The 21787-nt window shown below is 58.2% G+C and overlaps 1 protein-coding gene across 1 annotated transcript in view; it reads left to right on the forward strand.

Moving 5' to 3' along the window:
- The window catches only part of MAD1L1 (MAD1 mitotic arrest deficient like 1), a gene marked incomplete at its 3' end in the record, with an annotated part of 218357 nt that overhangs the window by 1569 nt on the left and 195001 nt on the right, over positions 1-21787 (forward strand). The window contains 8 exon segments of the mRNA XM_018040283.1: positions 1260-1422; positions 4569-4709; positions 6210-6389; positions 8757-8881; positions 9843-9924; positions 11344-11474; positions 11628-11742; positions 14046-14107. Of these exon segments, the coding sequence (XP_017895772.1) occupies positions 1273-1422; positions 4569-4709; positions 6210-6389; positions 8757-8881; positions 9843-9924; positions 11344-11474; positions 11628-11742; positions 14046-14107 (986 nt within the window).

Consider the following 21787-nt stretch of genomic DNA (forward strand, 5'->3'; position numbering starts at 1 on the left):
CTGCTGCAATGGCAGGTGGGTTCTTTACCACTGAGCCACCAGGGAATCCCAGTGCACAAGGTCAAGGTTCTTGTTAAATGGGAAATTCAGAATCAAACCAAGATTCTTCACTTTTTTGGAGGTGGAGAGTAGGTTGAGGCCAGGTGCTTTCCATCTGATACTTCGGGGCCATCGGCGAGAGCTGGCTGCTTGCCTCGGAGGCGCACGCTGTGCACCTGGGGGGGTTCGCACCTGTTGGCTGTTCAGTGCGCTGGGCCACTCCCACTCTTGCTGACTGGTAGACTGCCTGGGGCGAGGCTGGGATTAGCACCGGTGTGGGGATGCAGGTTCTTCGCTGCTGCTTGTCCTCAGCCTTCACACCTTGGCCTGTAGAGCATGGTCGACCTTAGAGCCAGGCAGACCCACGTTCCCATCTCAGTTCTGTGACTCTGGAAGCCTCACCTCTAAGATGGTATTCAAGAAGACCTAATTCATCTGCTCCTTCTGAGGGTCGTGATGCCGTCTGTGAGCTTAGAAGCAGAGTGACAGGTAAACTGTGTGGCGATAGCTGTGCCATCTGCGTTTGGAGCCTTCTCTTGGGCCCTGCAATCCTCCCAGCCTTGAGAAGTGGGGCCCTCAGTTTTCAGATGAGGAGACGGGCCCCACCGGCCTTGGTGCTTGCTAGCGGCGGGCGCCTTCCTCTGTGGTGCCTGGCTGAAAGCGGTAGAGGCGTCGTGGTCAGCCTGTAGTTGGCGTTGCCGTGGGTGTCGTCCTTGCTGCCACTGTTGGGTGCTTTGTTCCTGGTTCCCGGAAGCTAGGCTTTCTGTGAGTGTGTATGTGGGAGGCGTGCCACCTGACTGCTGAACACCTCATGCTAAGTTGCTTCAGTCGTGTCCGACTCTGTGCGACCCCATAGGCGGCAGCCCACCAGGCTCCCCTGTCCCTGGGATTCTCCAGGCGAGAACGCTGGAGTGGGCTGCCATTGCCTTCTCCGGAACACCTCATGGTGGGAGCCATCTGTGTGTCCTGGTCAGCACTCTGATAGTCAGCAGCTTGGTGGCATGTTGTCTTTTTATGCCTCCATTTCCTCTCTGAGAAACTGGAGGTAAAGGCTCCTAGTTAACTCCCAAGGATGTGGTTACAGATGCTGGAATATTTTAAGGATTCTGAGAGAGCATTAGCGGAGTGGGGCTGCCCAAAGGTACCCTCTGACCAGGCAGCTGGCAGTGGTGATGGCCCATCAGAAGGCTCCCTGTGACCCTTCCCTTGTTTTCTTCCAGGAGGGAAATAATCATGGAAGACCTAGGGGAGAACACCACCGTCCTGTCCACCCTGAGGTCTTTGAACAATTTCATCTCCCAGCGAGTGGAGGGAGGATCTGGACTGGATGTCCCCACCCCTGCCCAAGGCTCTCTGCAGGCGCAGTACCAACAGAGCGTGCAGGTGAGCGGTGCGTGCTGGGGCAGGGGCCTCCGGGCGGACGCCTGTCCCCAGGTAGGACTGGGTCGGGTTCTGGGTAGTTGAGGCAGGTCCGTGTTTTCTCAGCCTGGAGGCCAGCTGGCCAGCTTCCGCATCTCCAACATGGGTATTCATATTTTGGAGGATAGCTAGAGGTCATGGTCTGGCCCTGAGATGTCCTGACTCAAAAGCCTGAGATAACAGCACCGCAAAGTGGGCCTGGTGTTTAGTATTGCACTCCCACTGTGAGCTCACAGACACTAGAGATAGGATTGGAAAGCCAGCTCATTTAATTGAGGAACAAAATCCTAAACTGCCTGGGATTGTGACCGCTGGAATGGTGCAGCCAGCTGCTGGCTTCCTTGATGGTATAACACATAGGAAGGCTGTGTTGTCAGGATAGGTTCTTGGTCAGCTGGGCAGGAAGGGCAGGGCAATGAGAGAGGGCAGGGCAGTGAGAGAGGGCAGGGCAATGAGAGGGCAGGGCAGTGAGAGAGGGCAGGGCAGTGAGAGAGGGCAGGGCAGGAGATGGTCTCAGGCTAGGGAGGCCATCTGCACAGCTTGGCTTCGGTCTGCCATGGGGTCAGCTTCACACTTTTGCTTTGATTATCGTCTCATCTCACTTTATTTCAAGTGCTCGGCAGTGCTCAGTGCACATGTCTGTAAAGGCTCAGGTCTCCTGAAGGACTTTAGGTTCTGGTGCGCCGTGGGGTCAGTGCTCGGTGGGGCGGGGATCGTGGGGTCCACACAGGGAGGGAGTGTGGTGTCGAGCCTTGGCCCGGCCCCTGCCCCTCCGTAGGGGCTGCGTCAGGCGGTCCCTGGCTTCTTTGCTTGAGCCCCTTGTCCTGTCCACACCGGCCGTGCCGCTGCCGCCTTTCTGCCGGTGACTGCCCCGGGGCCCTGTGTCAGATGAGCCAGGAGTTTCTGTTGCTCTGGGAGCCCTGATGAGCCCATGTCTGGTGTGGCACGACAGAGGCTGTGTGTGTGTACGCGTTCACTGGCTGAACAGGTGAATTACTTACTCTGTGTTTGTTGGTGAGCTAAGTTGCTCACTGCCCCTTTTTGGCATGGACTGTTCTTTATTCTGAAATTAGGTCATTTGTATTTGTTTTTGGTGTTAAAACACCTTTTTTGAAATCGTGGTGGAAATAGATTGTAGTTTTTTTTTTTTTCTTCCCCCCCTTGGGTTTTGCTCACTGGCAAAATATGAAGTTGGCAACTTTGGTCTAAAACAGTGTTATGGCTTTGTTGACGCGGCTCTCTGGGAGCTTTTGGCCTGTTGGAACTAGAGTCTGGGGTTTCCGAGGTCCCAGTTCCCACTCAGCTCTGACCCGAACGGCTTCCCCAGGTGGGAGGTCAGTAAACGGGAGCTGTAGCCAGAGTGAGCTGATTAGAGCCGTGGGGCGCAGGACCTGCCTGGAACCCTGACCCCAGACGTGTCCTGTCTCAGGAGTCCAGTCAGCGGTCCCTCTCTCTCCTGCCCGCCTGGCAGGTGAGGGGACAGAGCAGCTGCAGGTCTGGGAGTCTGAAACAGAGCAGGGTCTTGTCTGCTAGTCCCCGGCCCGGCTTCACGGTGAAGCTCAGTTTCTGGGCTGTGTGTCACTGTTGGCTTTCCTTCAAATGCTTCTCCTTCCACTGCTCCAGGAAGGTGTGGCCAATGGATCTGTGTCTCTGGGACGCCTGCGTGGCACCTTTGCACCTGGGCCTTAGCTTCAGACTCAGAGTGAGACGAGATGACTGAGTGTGATGGAGGGTTGAGTTAGGAACTCTCAAATGTCAGCAGGTGGGAGTTGAAATGAGAGAATACATCACAGGGGTAAAGAAAGGGTGGGCTTTAGCTCCCAAAGGAAGTTGGGGGAGGGTGGAAAAGATGTCTCCTCTCCACCCGGGATTTCACACCTGTGGCGTGACTGACACTTTGGGGGGTAACTTTTTGTTTTACAGGACTTTCCTCTGCCTTGTGGGATGTTTGGCAGCATCCGTGGCCTCTCCCCACCAGGTGCCGGCAGCAAACGCAGACTGTCGCCCCTTCTGGGGATGATCGGCAGTGTCTCCAGACACGGCCACATGTCCCTGGTTAGAATGAGACACGTGCTTCTTGAACGTTAATGTGCGCATGAATCGCCTGAAGATGCCTTTAAAAGGAAGATCCTGATTCGGCATCGGTGGCGCGGCCTCAGAGTCTGTATTTCTGTTAGGTGCCCCAGAGATGCTGTGTTGCTAGACTGCAGGCCGATCTTAGAATGGCTGGGCTCTAGCCCGCCTGCAGACAAGGCCCCGGCGGCCGGTGATTCTGTGGTGCTGTTGGCTGTGTCTCCTGAGGCCCTTCAGCGCTTCCATCCCCCTTATTTACTCACCTGTGAGAGGAAGGCTTCGATGGACCCCAGACTGCCAGGCCCCGGCAGCTTCTCCCACCGAATCAAACACTGAGGAGGAGCTGAGGCCGTGGTGTTCTGCAGTGAGACGGAATAGCTCCAACCAGCTGACCTTCAGGTGGGAGGGTGCCTGGGTGGGCCTGACCCAGTCAGCTGAATATTTTAAATCTGGGTCCAGAGATCAGACAGAAGTCAGAGAGGCAGGCAGGAAAAGGGTTCCCCGCGTGCGAGGTTCTCTCTTGTCGGCTTTGGGGTGGAAAGGCCCTCGTGGCCGGGAATGTGGACAGCCTCTGGGCGCCGACAGCCGCTCGGGTCTGCCAGCCCACAGGAAAGAGGAGGAGGCTCCCGAGTTACGGAGAGCACAGCTGCCGACGTGTGGACCTCAGCCTGTGGGTCGTTTTCCCTGGGCAGAGAGGCTGGCCGTGTGTGCCCAGCCGTCTGATCCACGGAACTGGTAGCCAGTTTATGGATGTCCAAGCTGCTGCGTTGGTGGTAGTTTGTTAAACAGCACAGAAGATGACCAAGCCAGCACACGGCCACCTGAAAACACACTTCCCTCTTCTGTCCTTTGTCCCTTTCCCTTGCTGCTCCTGGCTCTCGTCTCCCACCTGGGGGCCTGGTGCTCCTCCTTCCCCAGGGCTGAGTGAGGGCCTTGCGGGGAGCGGGGGCTCAGTGAGGAAGTGGTGAGCCCCCCGCCTCGCTCGAGTGAGGCACAGCTGCTGAGGATCCGTCTTTCCTTTGCATGGACCTGGTCAGTTGGAGGAGCGAGCAGAGCAGATCCGGTCTAAGTCTCACCTCATCCAGGTGGAGCGGGAGAAGATGCAGATGGAGCTGAGTCACAAGAGGGCTCGCGTGGAGCTGGAGCGGGCAGCCAGCACCAGCGCCAGGAACTACGAGGTGGGTTCAGCCGGGTCTGCTCCAGGCCTGCCTGACCGTGGGAAGTAAGAGCCCCTCGGCTGGAGCCCAGGTGCTCCCTGCCTTCCTGGCCACCCGAGGCTGCAGGTCGGCTCTCGGGTGTGTCCTGGGTCCCTAGCAAAGGCAACACGAAGGGCTGGCTGCCGAGCCTTGTGTGCCTGAGGAGATGCTGGTGGGCACTCTCTGCTGGACGCCTGGTTGCCCTCTCTGCTAGAATTGGGATACAGGTCTGGCAGGAATGCCAGGTGGCCTGAGGGTGGCAGGAGAGTCACCAGCTTGCATAAGAGCCTGAGGCCCATGCTGGGTCTTGCACACCTGGTCACCAGGTCTTGGGGGCTGCCTTGTGCTGGCCTTGGCTTCCCTGCCACCCCTACCCCCTACCCCGCCTTCCCCCCGTTACCCAGAGGAGATGCCAGGTTTTTTACTCAGTGCATAAATTCCATGCTTTCTTTGCTTTGATAACAGCACTTGACCGGGGTTTACAATAAGTGCAAGCGTGGCGCCAGTACCCACCCTCAGGGAAAGCACGGGGCCAGAGGCTTTCTGGTCCAGTGCTCTACCTGAATCTTGGTGGCATTTCCCAGGTCTGGGGACCTGCCTAGACTGTCGGGGGTGCACTTGGGACTGGCAGCCGGGGTAGAGGTGCCCCGTCCGCTCTGTGATGTGCTGGGCGGGTCCTGCGCAGCCGCAGCCCCGGCTCCTGCGTCGTGGCGGGTCCCCTGGCTTCAGGGCCTCCCCGTTGTGGTCTGGGTGGGAGCTTCTGCGGCTTGGCTTTCTGAGGTCAGAGGTCGGCAGAGCGTCGGGCTCCATGTAACCAGGACTTGGTGCCTTTGCCCCTGGGACTCTGGCTCCCGCTGTGTGGCCCCTTAGCCTCTTGGGCTAAGGGTGAGTGCTGGCCGACACTGGGACCTCTGGGCCTCCGGGGACCGTCAGAGTGAGGAGTCTGAGTTCTGCATCAGCCTTTCGGGGCGAGCCGCATGGCCTGGCGGGACCAGTGCAGGGTGGCTCTGGGGCTTTGTGGGAGCCGAGGCCCAGGGTCAGGTGCTCCTGTCTGCGGGCTCCTGCCCGTGCCGCCTGTTGCTGCCTGGCCCCCCGCTCTCTGGGGGCAGCCGGCTGGTCGCGACGGTAGCCTGTGTGTGATCAGGAGGCTGCTGGGCTCCAGGCTCAGAAGCTTCTTCCCAGGGTGGAGTCTGAGTGAGATCTCTGTGCTCCATCCCCTCCCATGCACAGCGGTCAGTGACGGGGGTGGTGCGTGCCACGTGCCCTCCCGGGGGGCCGCTGTGAGGCATGTCTGCGTGCTGCGGGGCGTGCGCTCGCCTTGGAGGGGTCCCGGCTCCAGCCCTGGGGCGGCTGCGGACTTGACAGCCGGCCTCCTGGGTTCAGCTCTGCTTGGCTCTGCTCTGGGTCTCAGTGCTGTCCTGAGGGTGGAGCTGGGGGCCTGCCTGCGCAGGCTCCCCTCACCAGGCCCATCCTTCTTGGCAGCGCGAGATGGACCGCAACCAGGAGCTCCTGACGCGCATTCGGCAGCTTCAGGAGCGGCAGGCAGAGGCAGAGGAGAAGATGAAGGAGCAGCTTGAGCGGCACAAGCTGTGCCAGCAGAGCCTGGACGCGGCCGGCAGGAAGCTGCGGGAGAAGGAGGACGGCCTGGCCGAGGCCGGGGAGGTGAGGGGCCGCGGCGGAGGCGCCGCTTCTCGGGAAGAGTGGAGCGGTCCCGCCCCCAGTTGTGGCTGCAGACTAGTGTCCCTTGTTGATTCTGCTCTGCCTGCATTTTTTGCAGAGGTGTGATCATAGTAAAAACACTAATTTTCCATTCTGTGGTTTTCAGTTAATAAGTTGAATGCTTTTTTAGTCTTTGTAATTATGATTTTTAGTGGTTGATTAATCCATTTTCAGTCACCTTCAGGGGTTCTTTTTATACACACACATCTTGGTACAGATACACGTGGGGCGCATAGCTTCGCGCGCGTCCCCGTTTTGTCTCTGCGGAATGGCTCCATTTGGACAGAGCCCAGGGGTTTGTGGGATAGTGTTACATGACCGCTAGCCACGGGGCTCCTCCTGGCCTTTGCTGCCTGTTGCCCTGCTCCGTCAGCGGATGTTGCCGAGGGCTCTGCTTTCCCTGTAGCCGCCCCTGTTACGGGTGGAAATACTTGTCCCCCCTCCCCAGAAGATGTAAGTAGCTGCCTCTGGATTTCCATGTCTTTGATTATTAGCATCTGAGAATCTCTGTGGAGCCAGAACATGGATGAACTGGAGTCCTGTCTCCACCAGCTGAAGGCTGGATGCATTTTAGAACCAGGGCCCGAACGTTGCTGGTGGTGCAGCTGGGACTGCCGGCCTTTCCTGCCCCTCCCACGAGCCGCTCAAGGTCACAGGTGCCATGAGAGACCGGAGGAGACGCTGCCGAGGGGCCTGGGGTCACTGGTGCTCTGCCTCCGCATAGGTTTCTCTGCTTGGTAGATCTGGGGAGCGGGCTCCAGCTTATTCTGCCTTGGCCACGCTGGAGAGCCTGTTACGGTTGTCCCTACACCTGTCCTCTGATGTGGATGCTGGCGGAGGGGCGCTGTGATGGCCTCGAGGCAAGCCCGCCCCTGCCCCGGTGTGTGCCTCCCTGTGCCCCTTGCAGGCGGGGGCGGGGCCGGGGCCGGGGTGTCCTGCACGTGGCTTCGTGACGGGCAGAGGCTGCAGAGCGGGCGGCGCTGGGCCCTGGCAGGGCGCAGGCGGTGGCGCGTGGGGACGGAGCCTGCTGCTCTCACTTCTCACTCCCTTGGAGAAGCGCCTCCGTCCCCGGTCTGAATCCAGGGCTGTAGACCCCCCGCTCACCCCGCCGGCCCACTGTGTTTCCTTGTCACGGTGCCTGGTGTAGACGCTTGCGCTCTGAGGTCATCTTGCTGACGGCCGGGCTTCCCCTCAGCTTTGTCCTGCGTGGGGCGGGTGTCTGATTGCAGCATTCAGCACTGCGCCTGTCTGTTTAATTCAGGAAGAGTTGTCAAAGGGTATATTTATTGTCACACAGATTCAGTACGTTCATTCTTTTTTGAGTCCCAGTTTCATTGTTGTAGTAAAGGGATCCATGCAGGATGTTAGGAGGGCAGGCCCCAGCCCCTGGCCCTGCCGTCAGCCTCTGCGGGGCCTGTGGGGGGCCGTGTGGGTGCACTTGCGCTGCCCTGGCTGGGCGGGTGAGGCCTGCCGTGGCCGCCGTGCCGTGGCCGCCGTGCCTGCTCGGCGCCCCTGCAGATGTTGCTCATGTGCCGAGTTTGCCAGTCCGCCCTCTTGCCCCCAGCCTGTAGGTTGCCGACTGGCCCTCAGGCTGACGGGGTGAGGTTTCCCTTGTTATCTTAGAGTGGTGCGCCTGCGGGCTGGCTCTCCTGTTGGAGGTGTGGCCTCTTGCCTAAGGACAGCCACACTGGAGCTCCATCACCAGAAGGTTGTCCGGGGAGGCTGTGGTCCGTGCCCGTGTCTGCTTGGTGGGCTCACTGTCCCGGGGCTGGGCCGTGGGCCAGCCCGACGCTGCCTTCCTCAGCGACCGCGTCTGGCCTGGGCACGCGTCAGGCTCTGGCGGCCGCTCCCGTTCGTCCTGAGGACAGCCTCCGCCCCTGCTCCTGTGTTCTTGGCGGGCGCCTGGCTGCTTCCCAGGTGGCATCTCCTGCAGAGCTGGGATGGGGCAGTTGGAGAAGGAACGCGGGCTGAGAGTGAGAGCAGGTGTGGAGGGGGCTGTGCGGCGCTGCCGAGGACCGGGGCTGCGTGCATGCGGCGGGAGGGCTGATGGAGCAGGTGTGGGGCCGCCCAGTGCGGTTGCGCCTTTCGTGGCCAGCAGCGTCCTCATGCCTGAGCCCGTCTGTCATCGTGGCTTGGCTCGAGGGGTGGTCATGGGCTCTGAAGGAGGAGCTGGCTCTGTCCGGGCCCTCCGGAGCGGGCTGGATGGGGGCCGGCTCTTGGGCGAGCGTGGGCCCCTGAGTCTCCGTGTGAGAGGCTCCCCTCCGTGCCTGTGCCGGAGACGAGGGTGAGTGGCTTGCGTCTCGCTTTCAGACCATCACCGCGTTACAGGGGAGGCTCTCGGACCTGCAGTGGGACGTGATGAACCGGGAGATGCAGGTGGAGCGCCTGGAGTCTGAGAAGCAGGAGCTGAAGGAGCAGCTGGCCCTGCAGCACCAGTGAGTGGGGGGTGGCAGGGCTGCCGACTGCCGGGGCAGGCGTCTTTCCCCGCCGTGCCGGGCGAGCCTGGCCATCTGTCCTCCTGGACGCCTTCGGCCTGAAGCCTGCTGGGGCGGGCACTGAGCGGGACATCCATTTGTTATCTGGGCGCAAGAGCCAGGCTCGCTGTCCTGTGTGTGGCCTCCGTGGCCTGAGCGCCCAGTGCCCACGAGTGTCACGTGCACTGAAGCTCGGGGCCCGCGGGCACCCTGCATGTGCTGCCCTCCCCGTCCACAGGCTGGGGGGGGGCGCCCTGAGACCTCGAAGCTGGGACAGCAAGTGCTGAACAGAGCTCTGTTTCACATGTTCCGAGAGCAAGAAGCGGGAACAGTCTTTTCTTCCCTCTTCTTTGCGGGGTGCCTGGTTGGCGGGAGTTTCCAGAGAAGGTATTAGGTTTGAGCTGGGTTTTGAAGGCTGTGTGGGACATGCCTGGGGCTGGGGGGATGTGGGTGGGAAAGGACGTTTTGGGGGAGGGAGCCTTCTGCACAAAGGCATGGCAGTGTGGCCAGGCTCACCTGGAGGCGCGGTGGAGACACGCTCTCCTGCAGCTGGCGGCCTCTGCCTTACCAGGTGCTGTCTTGGCGGTCTGGCTGCTTGGTAGATCGTGGACGTGCAGTCCTGAGTGGGCCCTGGGCTTCGGCTGTGCCTGGGCCAGCAGCAGCTTCTGTTGTGAGAACTGTGGGGAGAAAAGAGAACCTTGGGAAGAGAACTCGCAGGTGGTCTAGACTTAACCACCTGCCCTGAGATTCAGGCCACAGAGGCCTGGACCCTTGGGCCTCCTTGCAGCAGGGAGTGTGTGGGAATGTGTGCACATTTGTGTGTGAGTGTGCACGTGTCTCTGCTGGAGAGCTCTGTGAGCGAGGGCAGTTGCTGGCTTCACCCCCTGCCTGTTTTTGCATGTGTTCACTCTTCTCTCAATAGGAAATGGCAGGAAGCTAACCAGAAGGTTCAGGAGCTCCAGGCCAGCCAGGAAGTGCGGGCAGACCAGGAGCAGAGGATCAAGGTGAGCGGCTCGTGTCTGGTGGGCTTCACGGTGCTGGCTCAGCCCCCTGTGACCCCTGGGGCATGCTCCCTGGCATCCAGGGAAGTTAGCTGCCTGCGTCTAGCGCAGCTGTCCACACTTGCTGGTCATCTCCTTGTGCCCCAGGCCCCGTGCCAGGTGCTGGGGTGTGACAGAAAGTAGAGGCTGTGCTGCTCCCAGGAAGCTCACACTCTTTGCGTGAAGATCGGAATCAGGCACACAGAGTATAGAGTAAATGTGTGGTGCTTCAAGTACCGGGACTGCTGTGATGACCGAGCAGGACTCGCGGGGGGAAACGGCCTGCCCCGGGTGGCGTGGCCTGCTCGGGCGGACTCTGCAGTTCAGGCCGTGCTGCCTCACTGCAGGGGGGCCTGGGGGCAGCTGGGGACACCCGCTCCCTGTGGCGCCATGTGCTGCCCCCAGAGCCACGTTCCCTCTGCTCTCCCTCCTCCGGCATTGCTGGCCCCACGCTGCCCCCCAGCGCCACCCCGTCAGGGTCAGGCCTCCTGGGCTCTCGCCTGGCCTTCGCGTGCTGTCCTCGGCAGCCGCGGGGCCTACCCATCTCCCCCCCGGGTCTGCACGGCTTCATGCTGCCCGATGCGTCTCCCTGCCCCGTCTGCCCACCCGCAGCGCTCGGCGGCTCCCCAGCATTGGCCTGCTGCTTGGCTGACGCCTGTCTTCCTGCAGAGACCTTGTCTCCTCCGGGTTGCTCTGCTCTCGCTGCTTGGGCCAGTACCTGGCGCAGAGCTGGCCGCTTAGTGTTGGCTGAACGGCTGCCTGGTTTAGTCCTGGGCCCATGTTCTTAACCTGCTCTGTGACCTGTCTTGGAGTTTCGCTGGCTCACCATGCAGCCTGGGGACTCCACGCAGGAAAGGAGGGCCGTGTTGTGTAAGGAGTCAGTTGTTACGCTGCCCCACGGGGACAGCGAGCAGAGCCGTGCGGAAGGCTGGGTCTCTCCACCACGGGGTCAGCAGGTAGAGGCATGCGGAAGGCTGGGGGTCTCCACCACAGGGACAGTGAGCAGAGCTATGCGGAAGGCTGGGGGTCTCCACCACGGGGTCAGCAGGCAGAGCCGTACGGAAGGCTGGGTCTGTCCACCATGGGGTCAGCAGGCAGAGCCGTGCGGAAGGGTGGGTGTCTTCACCATGGGGTCAGTGAGCAGAGCCGTATGGAAGGCTGGGTCTCTCCACCACGGGGTCAGCAGGCAGAGCCGTACGGAAGGCTGGGTGTCTCCACAGAGGCTTTGCTATGCGTCCTTATGCCAAGTGTGTGCCAGGCTCCTGCCCCATGGGCAGCGCTGCACGTGACTGGTGGGGGCTGTGGCCCTGGAGGCCGTCGAGGGCCTGGGAGTGCTTGGCGTCCGTGACCGTCTCCCTCCTCTCTGTCTCCCACCTCCATCAGGATTTGGAGCAAAAGCTGTCCCTGCAGGAGCAGGACGCTGCAATCGTGAAGAACATGAGGTCTGAGCTGGCGCGGCTGCCGACGATGGAGAGGGAGCTGCGGCAGCTGCGGGAAGAGAACGCCTGCCTGCGGTGAGGGGCCGGGGATGTGTGCCTGTGTGTGCACACCTGTACACGCACACGCACACACGTAAACATGTGCATGCAGCCTTCCGGGGTCAGGGCCTCTGCACTCGTCCCTGGGGTGTGTGGCTGTCTGAATGACTCTGCTTCTGGCTCTGCCAGGGAGACGCGGGACACCAACGGCCTGCTGCGGGAGGAGCTGGAGGGCCTGCAGCGCAGGCTGGGGCGGCAGGAGAAGCTGCAGGAGACGCTGGTGGACCTCGAGCTGGAGAAGGAGGTGAGCCAGCTGGTCTCTGTGGGGTCCTCCACTTGCTGAGGGGACCCTCCATGCCAGCTGACCCGCGGATGGTGGCTGTGGGGCTCACATGGTGGGTCGAATGGTGGCCCCTGTAGTCAGCCCCGTCCTGACCCCCAGAACTGTGGAAAAAGGGAACCTCTAAGGGTACTGAGCACTAGCCTTCGGTTGGAGGTGCCCCTGGGGCTCCCGCTGGCCCCGGGTGGACCAGTGTGCTCACAGGTCCTGGCGGGTGTAGGAGCGCGTAGAGGAGGCCAGAGCTGTGTGGAGTGACGAGGACGTGCTCTGCTGCTCTTGGTGGCGTGGAAGATGGAGGGGCCGTGAGTCAGGGAACTTGGGGCCTTCCAGTGGCTAGAGCGTCCTGTGGAGTGTGGTCCTCTGAGCTCTGAGTCCAGCCCAGGGAGGTCCTCGCTGGGCTGCTCGCCTGCGGGCTCAGGACAGCAGACGTGTGCCCTCAGCTACTGGGTGCATGGCGGGTGGGGTCAGCAGCCCTCGGAGCCCTTAACCAGCTGCTGAGTGGGAGGGCGCAGAGGACTCTCTGGTGCCCGGGACAGACGTTGTTCCCCCGCAAAAGGAGCAGACTCCCGTGCGGAGATTGCTCTCCTGGCTCTGCTGCTGGGACTCACTGTGGGCATTCTGTGGGACCTTGTGGACATGCCGAAGCACCCGAGTCCTCCTGGGCAGACCAGTGCGAGGCCTCCAGGCCCAGGGTCCTCTGTCCTACCGCACTGGGTACCTGTGGTTACACTCAGTCACCTCCCTCTCTGGTTTGCCTGGCATAAGCTGTGGCACCGCTTCTCAGGACGTCCAGTCTGGTCAGCCTACCTCCAGCAGCTCCCACCAGCCGGGGCATCCTGGGGCCAGAGCACGCGTCCTCTCAGACACTTGCTTGTGTGGAAACAGCCTGAAGAAGCAGTTCTGGAGACAAGTAGTTTTACTTTGGACGTAGGCTCTTTTAAAGTTGGTTGAGCTCCTTTGTGGGGAGTCACACTGCCTGGTTTCAGACCCTTCTGCGTGTGCGCGCTGGCCGTGTGGCCCTGGGAGGTCACCTAACTTCTCTGCCCACCTGTGTGATGAGGAGCGTGTGTCTCCCTGTAGGGCTGTGAGGGTTGAATACGTTCATGTAAAGGGCTTGAACAAGTGGTAAGTGTTGACTGAGCGTCAGCTGTAGTCATAGGATTATTAACCAGGCTCTCGCCCGGCATGTGAGAGGGCTCAGGACATGCTCCAGCGGCTGCATGAGTGCATGGAGCATCACTGTGCTCGGCCCAGGAGGAGCTCGGCAGAGGCAGGTGGCCTGGAAAGGGGGCGAGACTTTGTGTGACATGTGGGTCAGTGTGCCGCAGCTGTGGGAATCCTGGGCATGAGACCCCGCGTTCAGGCCGAGTGGGGGCGTGTCCTCCTGTTCTTCCCAGCAGCCACGGCCCCAGCCATGAAGAATTGCTGCTTTTGAACTGTGGTGTTGGAGAAGACTCTTGAAAGTCCCTTGAACTGCAAGGAGATCCAACCAGTCCATCCTAAAGAAAGTCAACCTTGAATATTCATTGGAAGGATTGATGCTGAAGCTGAAACTCCAATACTTTGGCCACCTGATGCAAAGAACTGATTTATTGGAAAAGACCCTGATGCAGGGAAAGATCGAAGGCAGGAGAAGGGGATGACAGAGGATGAGATGGTTGGATGGCATCACGGACGTGATGGACATGAGTTGAGCAAGCTCCAGGAGTTGGTGACGGGAAGCCTGGTGTGCCGCATTCCTTGGGGTTGCAGAGTCGGACACGACTGAGCAGCTGAGCTGGTGACCCCAGCCTGCTCTGTGTGTGTTCTGGGGGTGGGATTGGGGCTGAGCGTCCTGAGGAGCACCGGAAAGACGGGAGGCAGTGGGGGCCAGGGTCTGCAGTGCCTGGGGCCTGCTTCCTGGGGTGCAGGCTGTTACTACAGGCCCGTCTGTGAGGCTCTCTCGGCCCCCAGCCCACAGTCCTAGCCTGCGGGGAGCCTCCCCAGTTACGTGCGGCGTGAGTGACGTGCTGAACACTCAGTGTGGCTTCAGCAGTTGAGAAGCAGCCTGGAAGCATGGTGCGTTTTGGAGATGAGGGCAGGCAGTTGTGGAGGACCGGGGCTGTGATGTCACCGTGATCATCCGTTTCCTGTGACGCTGTCCTGTCTGGGTCGAGTGTGCGTGGGGGGGAGGGGGTGACATGCTGTGGGGGGACAGCGGGCCCGTGTGTCCCTGGGTGGAGACGCTGGTACAGAGCTCTGAGGGGTCTCCCTCCCTGTCTTTTCAGAGGATCTTGACGAAGCTGCAGAGCTGGGAGAGGCTGGACCAGACCACTGGCTTGAGCATCAGGTAGGCAGAGGGTGCCAGGCCCGCAGTCGCCGCCTTCTCACGGGTGGCACCCTTGGCGAGCGAGCCTGCATCCCAGGTCCCTCTGGCAGCAGCCCTGCCTGCGGCTGCGGAGGCTCAAAGGGATGGAGCTGGGCAGCTCTCCTTGCCAAGGACGCTCTCAAGGGCCAGCAGGTACTGCCCCAGGAGCGTGAGCTTTCTTAAAGGACTGTTTTTGTTTATACTGAGGAGGTAGATGTTTTGTTGAGGAGAAGTAATTTCTTTTAGGTGGTTATAACAGTTGAAATACGCTGAGTCCTTAGGGGTGGAACAGGGAAGCGGTAACAGTGGGTAGTTTGCCATCAGGCCTCTGCAGCAGCCTTAGCGAGTCTGTGGAGCTGACCTCACAGGTGAGCGGGATCTTCCACCCCACTGCCGCCTGGCTTCCTGGGGCCCCCGCCCCTTCTGGGGTTGCTCTGCCGCTGGCCCTCAGCCCCTGGGCCCCTTCTCGGCTCACACAGACCGACTCTGCCTGGGCGCAGAGCTGGGAGGTTGATGGTTCAGGATCAGTCCTTGGCTCCCGGGTCCTGTGGCGGTTAAGGAGCCTTCTGTTCGTCTGCTTGTGTGAGCTGAAGACAGGCTCTTCTCTGTGCTTCTCATGCCGCTCTTGGAAACTGCTCCAAGGCTGCGAGGGGCCGTCCTCTGGTTGCACCCTCTGACTGCTGCCCCAGGCCTGCCAGTCCCCCCGCGCTGTGGGCTCCAGGTGCTTGTCGCTTGAAAATGCCCTGTTGTCTTCTCTCTGCCTCGCTGAGTCTTAGAGGACAGGCCGGGCTGCCATTCTCGCCTGGCCTCCACCTGCAGAGCCGGGCTCACGTGGGCTGGCCCAGTGGGGCCTCTCGCCTGCAGTGTCTCCTGCTCTCTGGGCTCATGCGCTTCCTGCCCGCTCCCAGGGAGGCTCCCGTCAGAGGAGGGAGCTCGTGGCTGCTTTCTCGCGCCCTCTTGTGCCTGTGATGCCAGCTGCTGCGGCGTTTGAGCGCCTGACCCTGTTAAGCTGTGTCTGCTCATCTGTCTGACCCCCCTTGTCGTGGGGTCTCTATGCCTTAGTTTCCACATCTATAAATGGAAGAGTTTTCTGGAACGTGGGCTTCTCACCACAGGGTCATGCTCTTCAGAATCTGACAAAACTTGTTATCTCCCCAAAAGCACAGATTTGCGAGTGGGTGTGTGTAGACGTGAGATTCTGCAGGCTGGTCCAGGGACCCACGTCTCCCAAGCATGGTCAGCTAGCTCTGGTGGTAGACGCTGGAGTCCGGCATTTAGTGCTGGTAGCAGCAGTTTGAGGGCCTGGGAGGCACTTTGGGTCTTTCGGTCAAAGCATGGCCACAGTGTTGATCCTCTGGGGCCTGTCGCGACCCCGGGCTCCGGCTGCTTACTGGCCAGTCTCCTGGGGCTTCTGAGAGCTGCCACCACTAGGCGGCACCCCCTCGGCGAGCCTGGCTCCCTGCAGCCTTGGGGCCTGCGCCTGCAGCTCCCGCCAGCCCACGCTGCTGTCAGCTCGCCTCTGCAAGACGCTCTCAGCCCCGGAGTCCGAGCTTCTGGTGCTTCAGGCCGCGTGTCCTCCACGCGGGCTCTGCTCTGGACGGGCTGTGGCTTCTCTCAGGCTCTCAGCGGGCTCTGTGGCCTCGCAGAGGTTAGGACCTGTGAAGGGTCCACCCAGCGTGACATTGGCCACCTGCTTCCTGTTTTGAGACTTGTTAAATCCCGAGGACCCAGAGATAATGACTGGGAGAAGCAGCGTGGGCTGGTGGGCAACCAGTGCAAACCTGTTGGGAAGTCTGTCGAGCCGAGTGTCCGTGTCCGCTCGGCTAGCTTGTCCCCCCTTGGCCTTGTCTGACCCCTGTCTCCAGCACACGGGTCATGTGAGTCGGGGGCAGGTTGGCCTCAGGACTTGAAGGGTGTGAGGGAATGCCGTGCATGGGGGAGGCAGGGCCTGGGCACTTGGGCGTGTCGGGGTGAGCAGGGCGGGCGCCTCTGGTGTCTGGAGGGCCTTGTCCCAGGGCCTTGGGGTTGGACGGAGGGAGTGAAGGTGGTGAAGGTCTGTGAGGCACTGAGCGTCTTTCCTCAGGAGTGTGGTCTGGCTGGTGATTTGAAGGCGCTGAACAGGGACGCCCTGTGAAGTGTCTGTGATGTCCTCAGGGGTACGTTTAACGACCTGTGTTTACGGGATCTGTGCGCTGGAAACTGCAAGATATGGCTGGGAACGTAAACCGGGAGCAGGGTCAGTCAGGGCAGACAGGCACCGTCGTACTCGGTATTGTGGAGCTGATTCATAGGTTCCGCGCAGTCCCACTCAGTCCCAGGAGGCTTTTCTGGAGAAATTGACAAGCTGATTCTAAAATTTCTACAGAAATGGAAAGGACCTGGAATGGCTGTCAGGCTTTGGAAGAAGAATGTGTCAGCGGGCTTCCAGAGGCTGACTGCAGGCTCCCTGTGAGCAGCGCTAATCAGGAAGGTTGGTCATAGTGTGGAGTAAATCAATGGGGCAGAATAGTCCAGATACTCAGAGTCCGTTGATCTCGGTCAAAGGTGGCAAGATGGCTCAGGGGGAGAGAGCCTTCGAGCAGATGGTGCTGCCAGCAGGGAGTCTGCAGACATGGGCGCCTCGTAGTGGCCACTGAAGAGTGCAGCGGGCACGGACGCAGGGCAGAGACACTCCTGGAAGCAGGGGTTTGGTGAGAGTCCTTAGGACACAACAAGCAAGACATACATGGAGAAAAATTGATGTTAGACAATTAAAATTAAAAACTTTTGCTTTCAAAAAACACTGTTAAGGAAAAAAGGCAAAACGTAGAGTATGACAAAATTTTGCAATATGTGTGTCTGACTGAGGACTTGTGTCCAAAACGCAGAGTAAAATGCTTTCAAATTGATAAGATAACCATGATAGAAAAGTGGGTGAAAGGCTTTGGACAGATAACTTTGAGAAGATGTGTGGCGAATAAAGATGTGAAAACCGCTTGATGTTGTCAGCACGGAGCACTCGCTCAGGTCCCAGGAAACCCACTCCCACCCGGGGACGGTGCGGCCAGCAGGCGCTGGCCTGGCCCGGGGTCAGCAGCGGACGGGGTGCTGTGTACAGCCTTCACTCTGGGCACAAGCTCATTTCTTGAGTTTGTCTAAGGCTGATGGGCAGCTGGGACTAGCCCAGGCTCTTCCAGTTTGTCTGGGTCCTGGGGACTTGGAGCGAGTGCTGCAGGAGTGTTGCCGTGGAAGCTAGGTGTGGGCCGCAGAAGGCCAGTTCAGTCCAGTTCAGTTGCTCAGTCATATCCGACTCTTTGCGACCCCATGAATCGCAGCACGCCAGGCCGCCCTGTCCATCACCAACTCCTGGAGTTTACCCAAACCCACATCCATTGAATTGGTGATGCCATCCAGCCATCTCATCCTCTGTCGTCCCCTTCTCCTCCTGCCCCCAATCCCTCCCAGCATCAGAGTCTTTTCCAATGAGTCAACCTTCTCATGAGGTGGCTGAAGTACTGGAGTTTCAGCTTTAGCATCATTCCTTCCAAAGAAATTCCAGGGTTGATCTCCTGAATGGACTGGTTGGATCTCCTTGCAGTCCAAGGGACTCTCAAGAGTCTTCTCCAACACCACAGTTCAAACGCATCAATTCTTCGGCGTTCAGCCTTCTTCAGTCCAACTCTCACATCCATACATGACCACAGGAAAAACCATAGCCTTGGCTAGATGGACCTTTGTTGGCAAAGTAATGTCTCTGCTTTTGAATATGCTGTCTAGGTTGGTCATAATTTTCCTTCCAAGAAGTAAGCGTCTTTTAATTTCATGGCTGCAGTCACCATCTGCAGTGATTTTGGGGCCCCCCAAAATAAAGTCTGACACTGTTTCTACTGTCTCCCCATCTTTTTGCCATGCATTGATGGAACCAGATGCCATGATCTTCGTTTTCTGAATGTTGAGCTTTAAGCCAACTTTTTCACTCTCCTCTTTCACTTTCATTAAGAGGCTTTTTAGTTCCTCTTCACTTTCTGCCATAAGGGTGGTATCATCTGCATATCTGAGGTTATTGATATTTCTCCAGCAATCTTGATTCCAGCTTGTGCTTCCTCCAGCCCAGCGTTTCTCATGATGTCCTCTGCATATAAGTTGAATAAGCAGAGTGACAATATACAGCCTTGATGTACTCCTTTTCCAATTTGGAACCAGTCTGTTGTTCCATGTCCAGTTCTAACTGTTACTTCCTGACCTGCATATAGGTTTCTCAAGAGGCAGGTCAGGTGGTCTGGTATTCCCATCTCTTTCAGAATTTTCCACAACTTATTGTGATCCACACAGTCAAAGGCTTTGGCATAGTCAATAAAGCAGAAAGAGATGTTTTTCTGGAACTCTCTTGCTTTTTCCATGATCCAGCAGATGTTGGCAATTTGATCTCTGGTTCCTCTGCCTTTTCTAAAACCAGTTTGAACATCTGGAAGTTCATGGTTCACGTATTGCTGAAGCCTGGCTTGGAGAATTTTGAGCATGACGTTATTAGCGTGTGAGATGAGTGCAATTGTGCGGTAGTTTGAGCATTCTTTGGGATTGCCTTTCTTTGGGATTGGAATGAAAATTGACCTTTTCCGGTCCTGTGGCCACTGCTGAGTTTTCCAAATTTGCTGGCATATTGAGTGCAGCACCTTCACAGCATCATCTTCCAGGATTTGAAACAGCTCCACTGGAATTCCATCACCTCCACTAGCTTTGTTTGTAGTGATGCTTTCTAAGGCCCACTTGACTTCATATTCCAGGATGTCTGGCTCTAGGTGAGTGATCACACCATTGTGATTATCTTTGTCGTGAAGATCCTTTTTGTACAGTTCTTCTGGGTATTCTTGTCACCTCTTCTTAATATCTTCTGTTTCTGTTAGGTCCATACCATTTCTGTCCTTTATCGAGTCCATCTTTGCATGAAATGTTCCCTTGATATCTCTAATTTTCTTGAAGAGATCTCTAGTCTTTCCCATTCTGTTGTTTGCCTCTATTTCTTTGCACTGATCACTGAGGAAGGCTTTCTTATCTCTCCTTGCTCTTCTTTGGAACTCTGCATTCAGATGCTTATATCTTTCCTTTTCTCCTTTGCTTTTCGCTTCTCTTGTTTTCACAGCTATTTGTAAGGCCTCCCCAGACAGCCATTTTGCTTTTTTCATTTCTTTCCCATGGGGATGGTCCTGATCCCTGTCTCCTGTACAATGTCACGAACCTCCGTCCATAGTTCATCAGGGACTCTATCTATCAGATTTAGGTCCTTAAATCTATTTCTCACTTCCATTGTATAATCATAAGATATTTGATTGAGGTCATACCTGAATGGTCTAGCGGTTTTCCCTACTTTCTTCAGTTTAAGTCTGAATTTGGTAATAAGGAATTCATGACCTGAGCCAGTCAGCTCCCGGTCTTGTTTTTGCTGACTGTATAGAGCTTCTCCATCTTTGGCTGCAAAGAATATAACCAGTCTGATTTCAGTGTTGACCATCTGGTGATGTCCATGTGTAGAGTCTTCTCTTGTGTTGTTGGAAGAGGGTGTTTTCTATGACCAGTGCGTTCTCTTGGCAAAACTCTTATTAGCCTTGGCCCTGCTTCATTCCGTACTCCAAGGCCAAATTTGCCTGTTACTCCAAGTGTTTCTTGACTTCTTACTTTTGTATTCCAGTCCCCAATAATGAAAAGGACATCTCTTTTGGGTGTTAGTTCTAGAAGGTCTTGGAGGTCTTCATAGAACCGCTCAGCTTCACTAGCTTCACGTGGTCCTCACCCCTGCCCGGCGGCCCTCCAGGCTTGCCCTGTGGGCTGTCTGGGGCCGCATTTGGTGCCCTAGTTGGTCCCAGGGCTGCCACTCTCAGAGCAGGATTGAGGGCTGCCCCCAGGGCGGGGCTGCTGGCTGATACGGCTCTCACCCTCGTCCGTCTTTCTGGGCAGAAGCTGGTAAATTCCTATGCAATTTTCTAGAAATGCTGTGTGTACGTATGAGCTTGTTTTTCTTCCAGTTTTATTTCAATATCATCAACAAACAACACCATACAAGTTTAAGGCGCACAGCATAATGGTTGGGCTCATCCATCTCATGGAGTGATTACTATGGTGAGTTCAGTGGGCGCAGAGTGTAAAAATAGGGAGCAGTGTTTTCTCTGTCGTGTGAGCGCCTCGTGTGTCCCCTGCCCCCTCCCAGGAGGCGCTCGCTCGGCTCTGTCTCCCCGCAGGCTCGCTGTTCTCAGTGAGCTTCCCCGGTGCCCCTGCCCCGCACAGCTCGCAGCTCGGCCTCCTGCGTTGTCAGGCCCCGCGGCGTCCATGGTGCCGGTGGCTCTGATTGACTCGGATCCCCTGCTGATGGCCATCAGGGTGTTTCCAGTGGGGTTGTTTTCCCACCAGTAAGCAGTGTTATTTTGGTTGGACAAACTCTTAGCAGTAGCTTTTTACCCTAAAAGACACCTGTGTTTGACCGAATTGCCCTCCAAGTGTGTACCTGACCTTTCTGTCACAGCATGAGCGCGTTGTCGGTCGCCTGGGGCAGTGTGTGTTCAAAGGCTCTAACAGAGATGGAGAGTGCAGTCACTGCGGAGGGGAGGGGAGTGCAGCGGCCGGGCCTTTAGAAGCATCTCGGCAGCTCCTCCTGTGGGGGATGCTCACCGATTAGGCACTGAACGCCTGTTGAGCCCCTCTGCCGCCAAACCTCTCATTTCATAAAGGAAACAGCTTGCTTGTGGCCAGGGAGCTGCTGTGCGTCGGCTCCGTCTCCACCCTTTTGTGCCTGAGTCTGGCCCGGTTTCAGTCAGGCTGGGAGGGTGCACAGCCTGCCAGTGTGAGCACAGGTGTGATGGTGTGGCCGGCACAGGGCTGCTGGCACCAGGGACACAGAAGGGCGGGCGGGGTTGTTGGCTCTGAAGCCTGGCAGCTGTGGCCCCAAAACTGCTGACCCATCATCTGGAGCGAAGCTGGGAGCTGACAAGTGCTGATCTGGACGTTTCCCAGAAGCATTTGTAGGCTGGCCAGGTGACAAGGCCTGGGTACCGTTCCCCTGATGTGTGAGGCCAATTAGGAGGACGGCACAAGGCATGCATAATCTCCTCCTAAGAACGGATCCTACTGACCAGCTTGGACACTGTTATTACCCTGGTGGCTGTGTTCCCGATTTCTCATTGCCTGGGTGCTGGGCTGATCAATACAGGAAGTGCTGTGGGCGCCTGGGGAGGCGGCTGGGTTGTCGGCGTCTCAGTTGTTTTAATTGGTCTTGGTGTGGCTTTCTTTAGAAGTTGGAGAGAAGATGGAAGGGGAAAGCTTAGGCCTTTTGGGCGTTTGTGAGCTGGGCCCTTCGGGTCCTGCAAGCTGATGCCTCCTTTGTCTCGGCCGAGTTCCTATTCATTCTTGGCTCATTCATTCTCTCACGTGCTCCCAGCTGTTCTCAGGAACCCTAGGTCTGCAGTGGGGCATTGAGCCATGCTTGATTCGCCCTCAGGCCTGTGCGTCTATGAGGCGTTAGCTCCCAGGCCCCTACAGCCCCAGCTGTGGGCTTCCTCTCCCAGGGGTGCAGGCAGAGTCCGGGGGCTTCGGAACTGATCCCAGAGATTCACCTGCCTGCGGAGGCCGACAGCAGCTGTTCCCGGGGGTTTACTCGCTGTGGGTGCCGAGTCCTCAGCCTCTTTCAGCCTTGGA

This window comes from Capra hircus, chromosome 25 (assembly GCF_001704415.2).
Source record: "Capra hircus breed San Clemente chromosome 25, ASM170441v1, whole genome shotgun sequence".
Lineage (NCBI taxonomy): Eukaryota > Metazoa > Chordata > Mammalia > Artiodactyla > Bovidae > Capra > Capra hircus.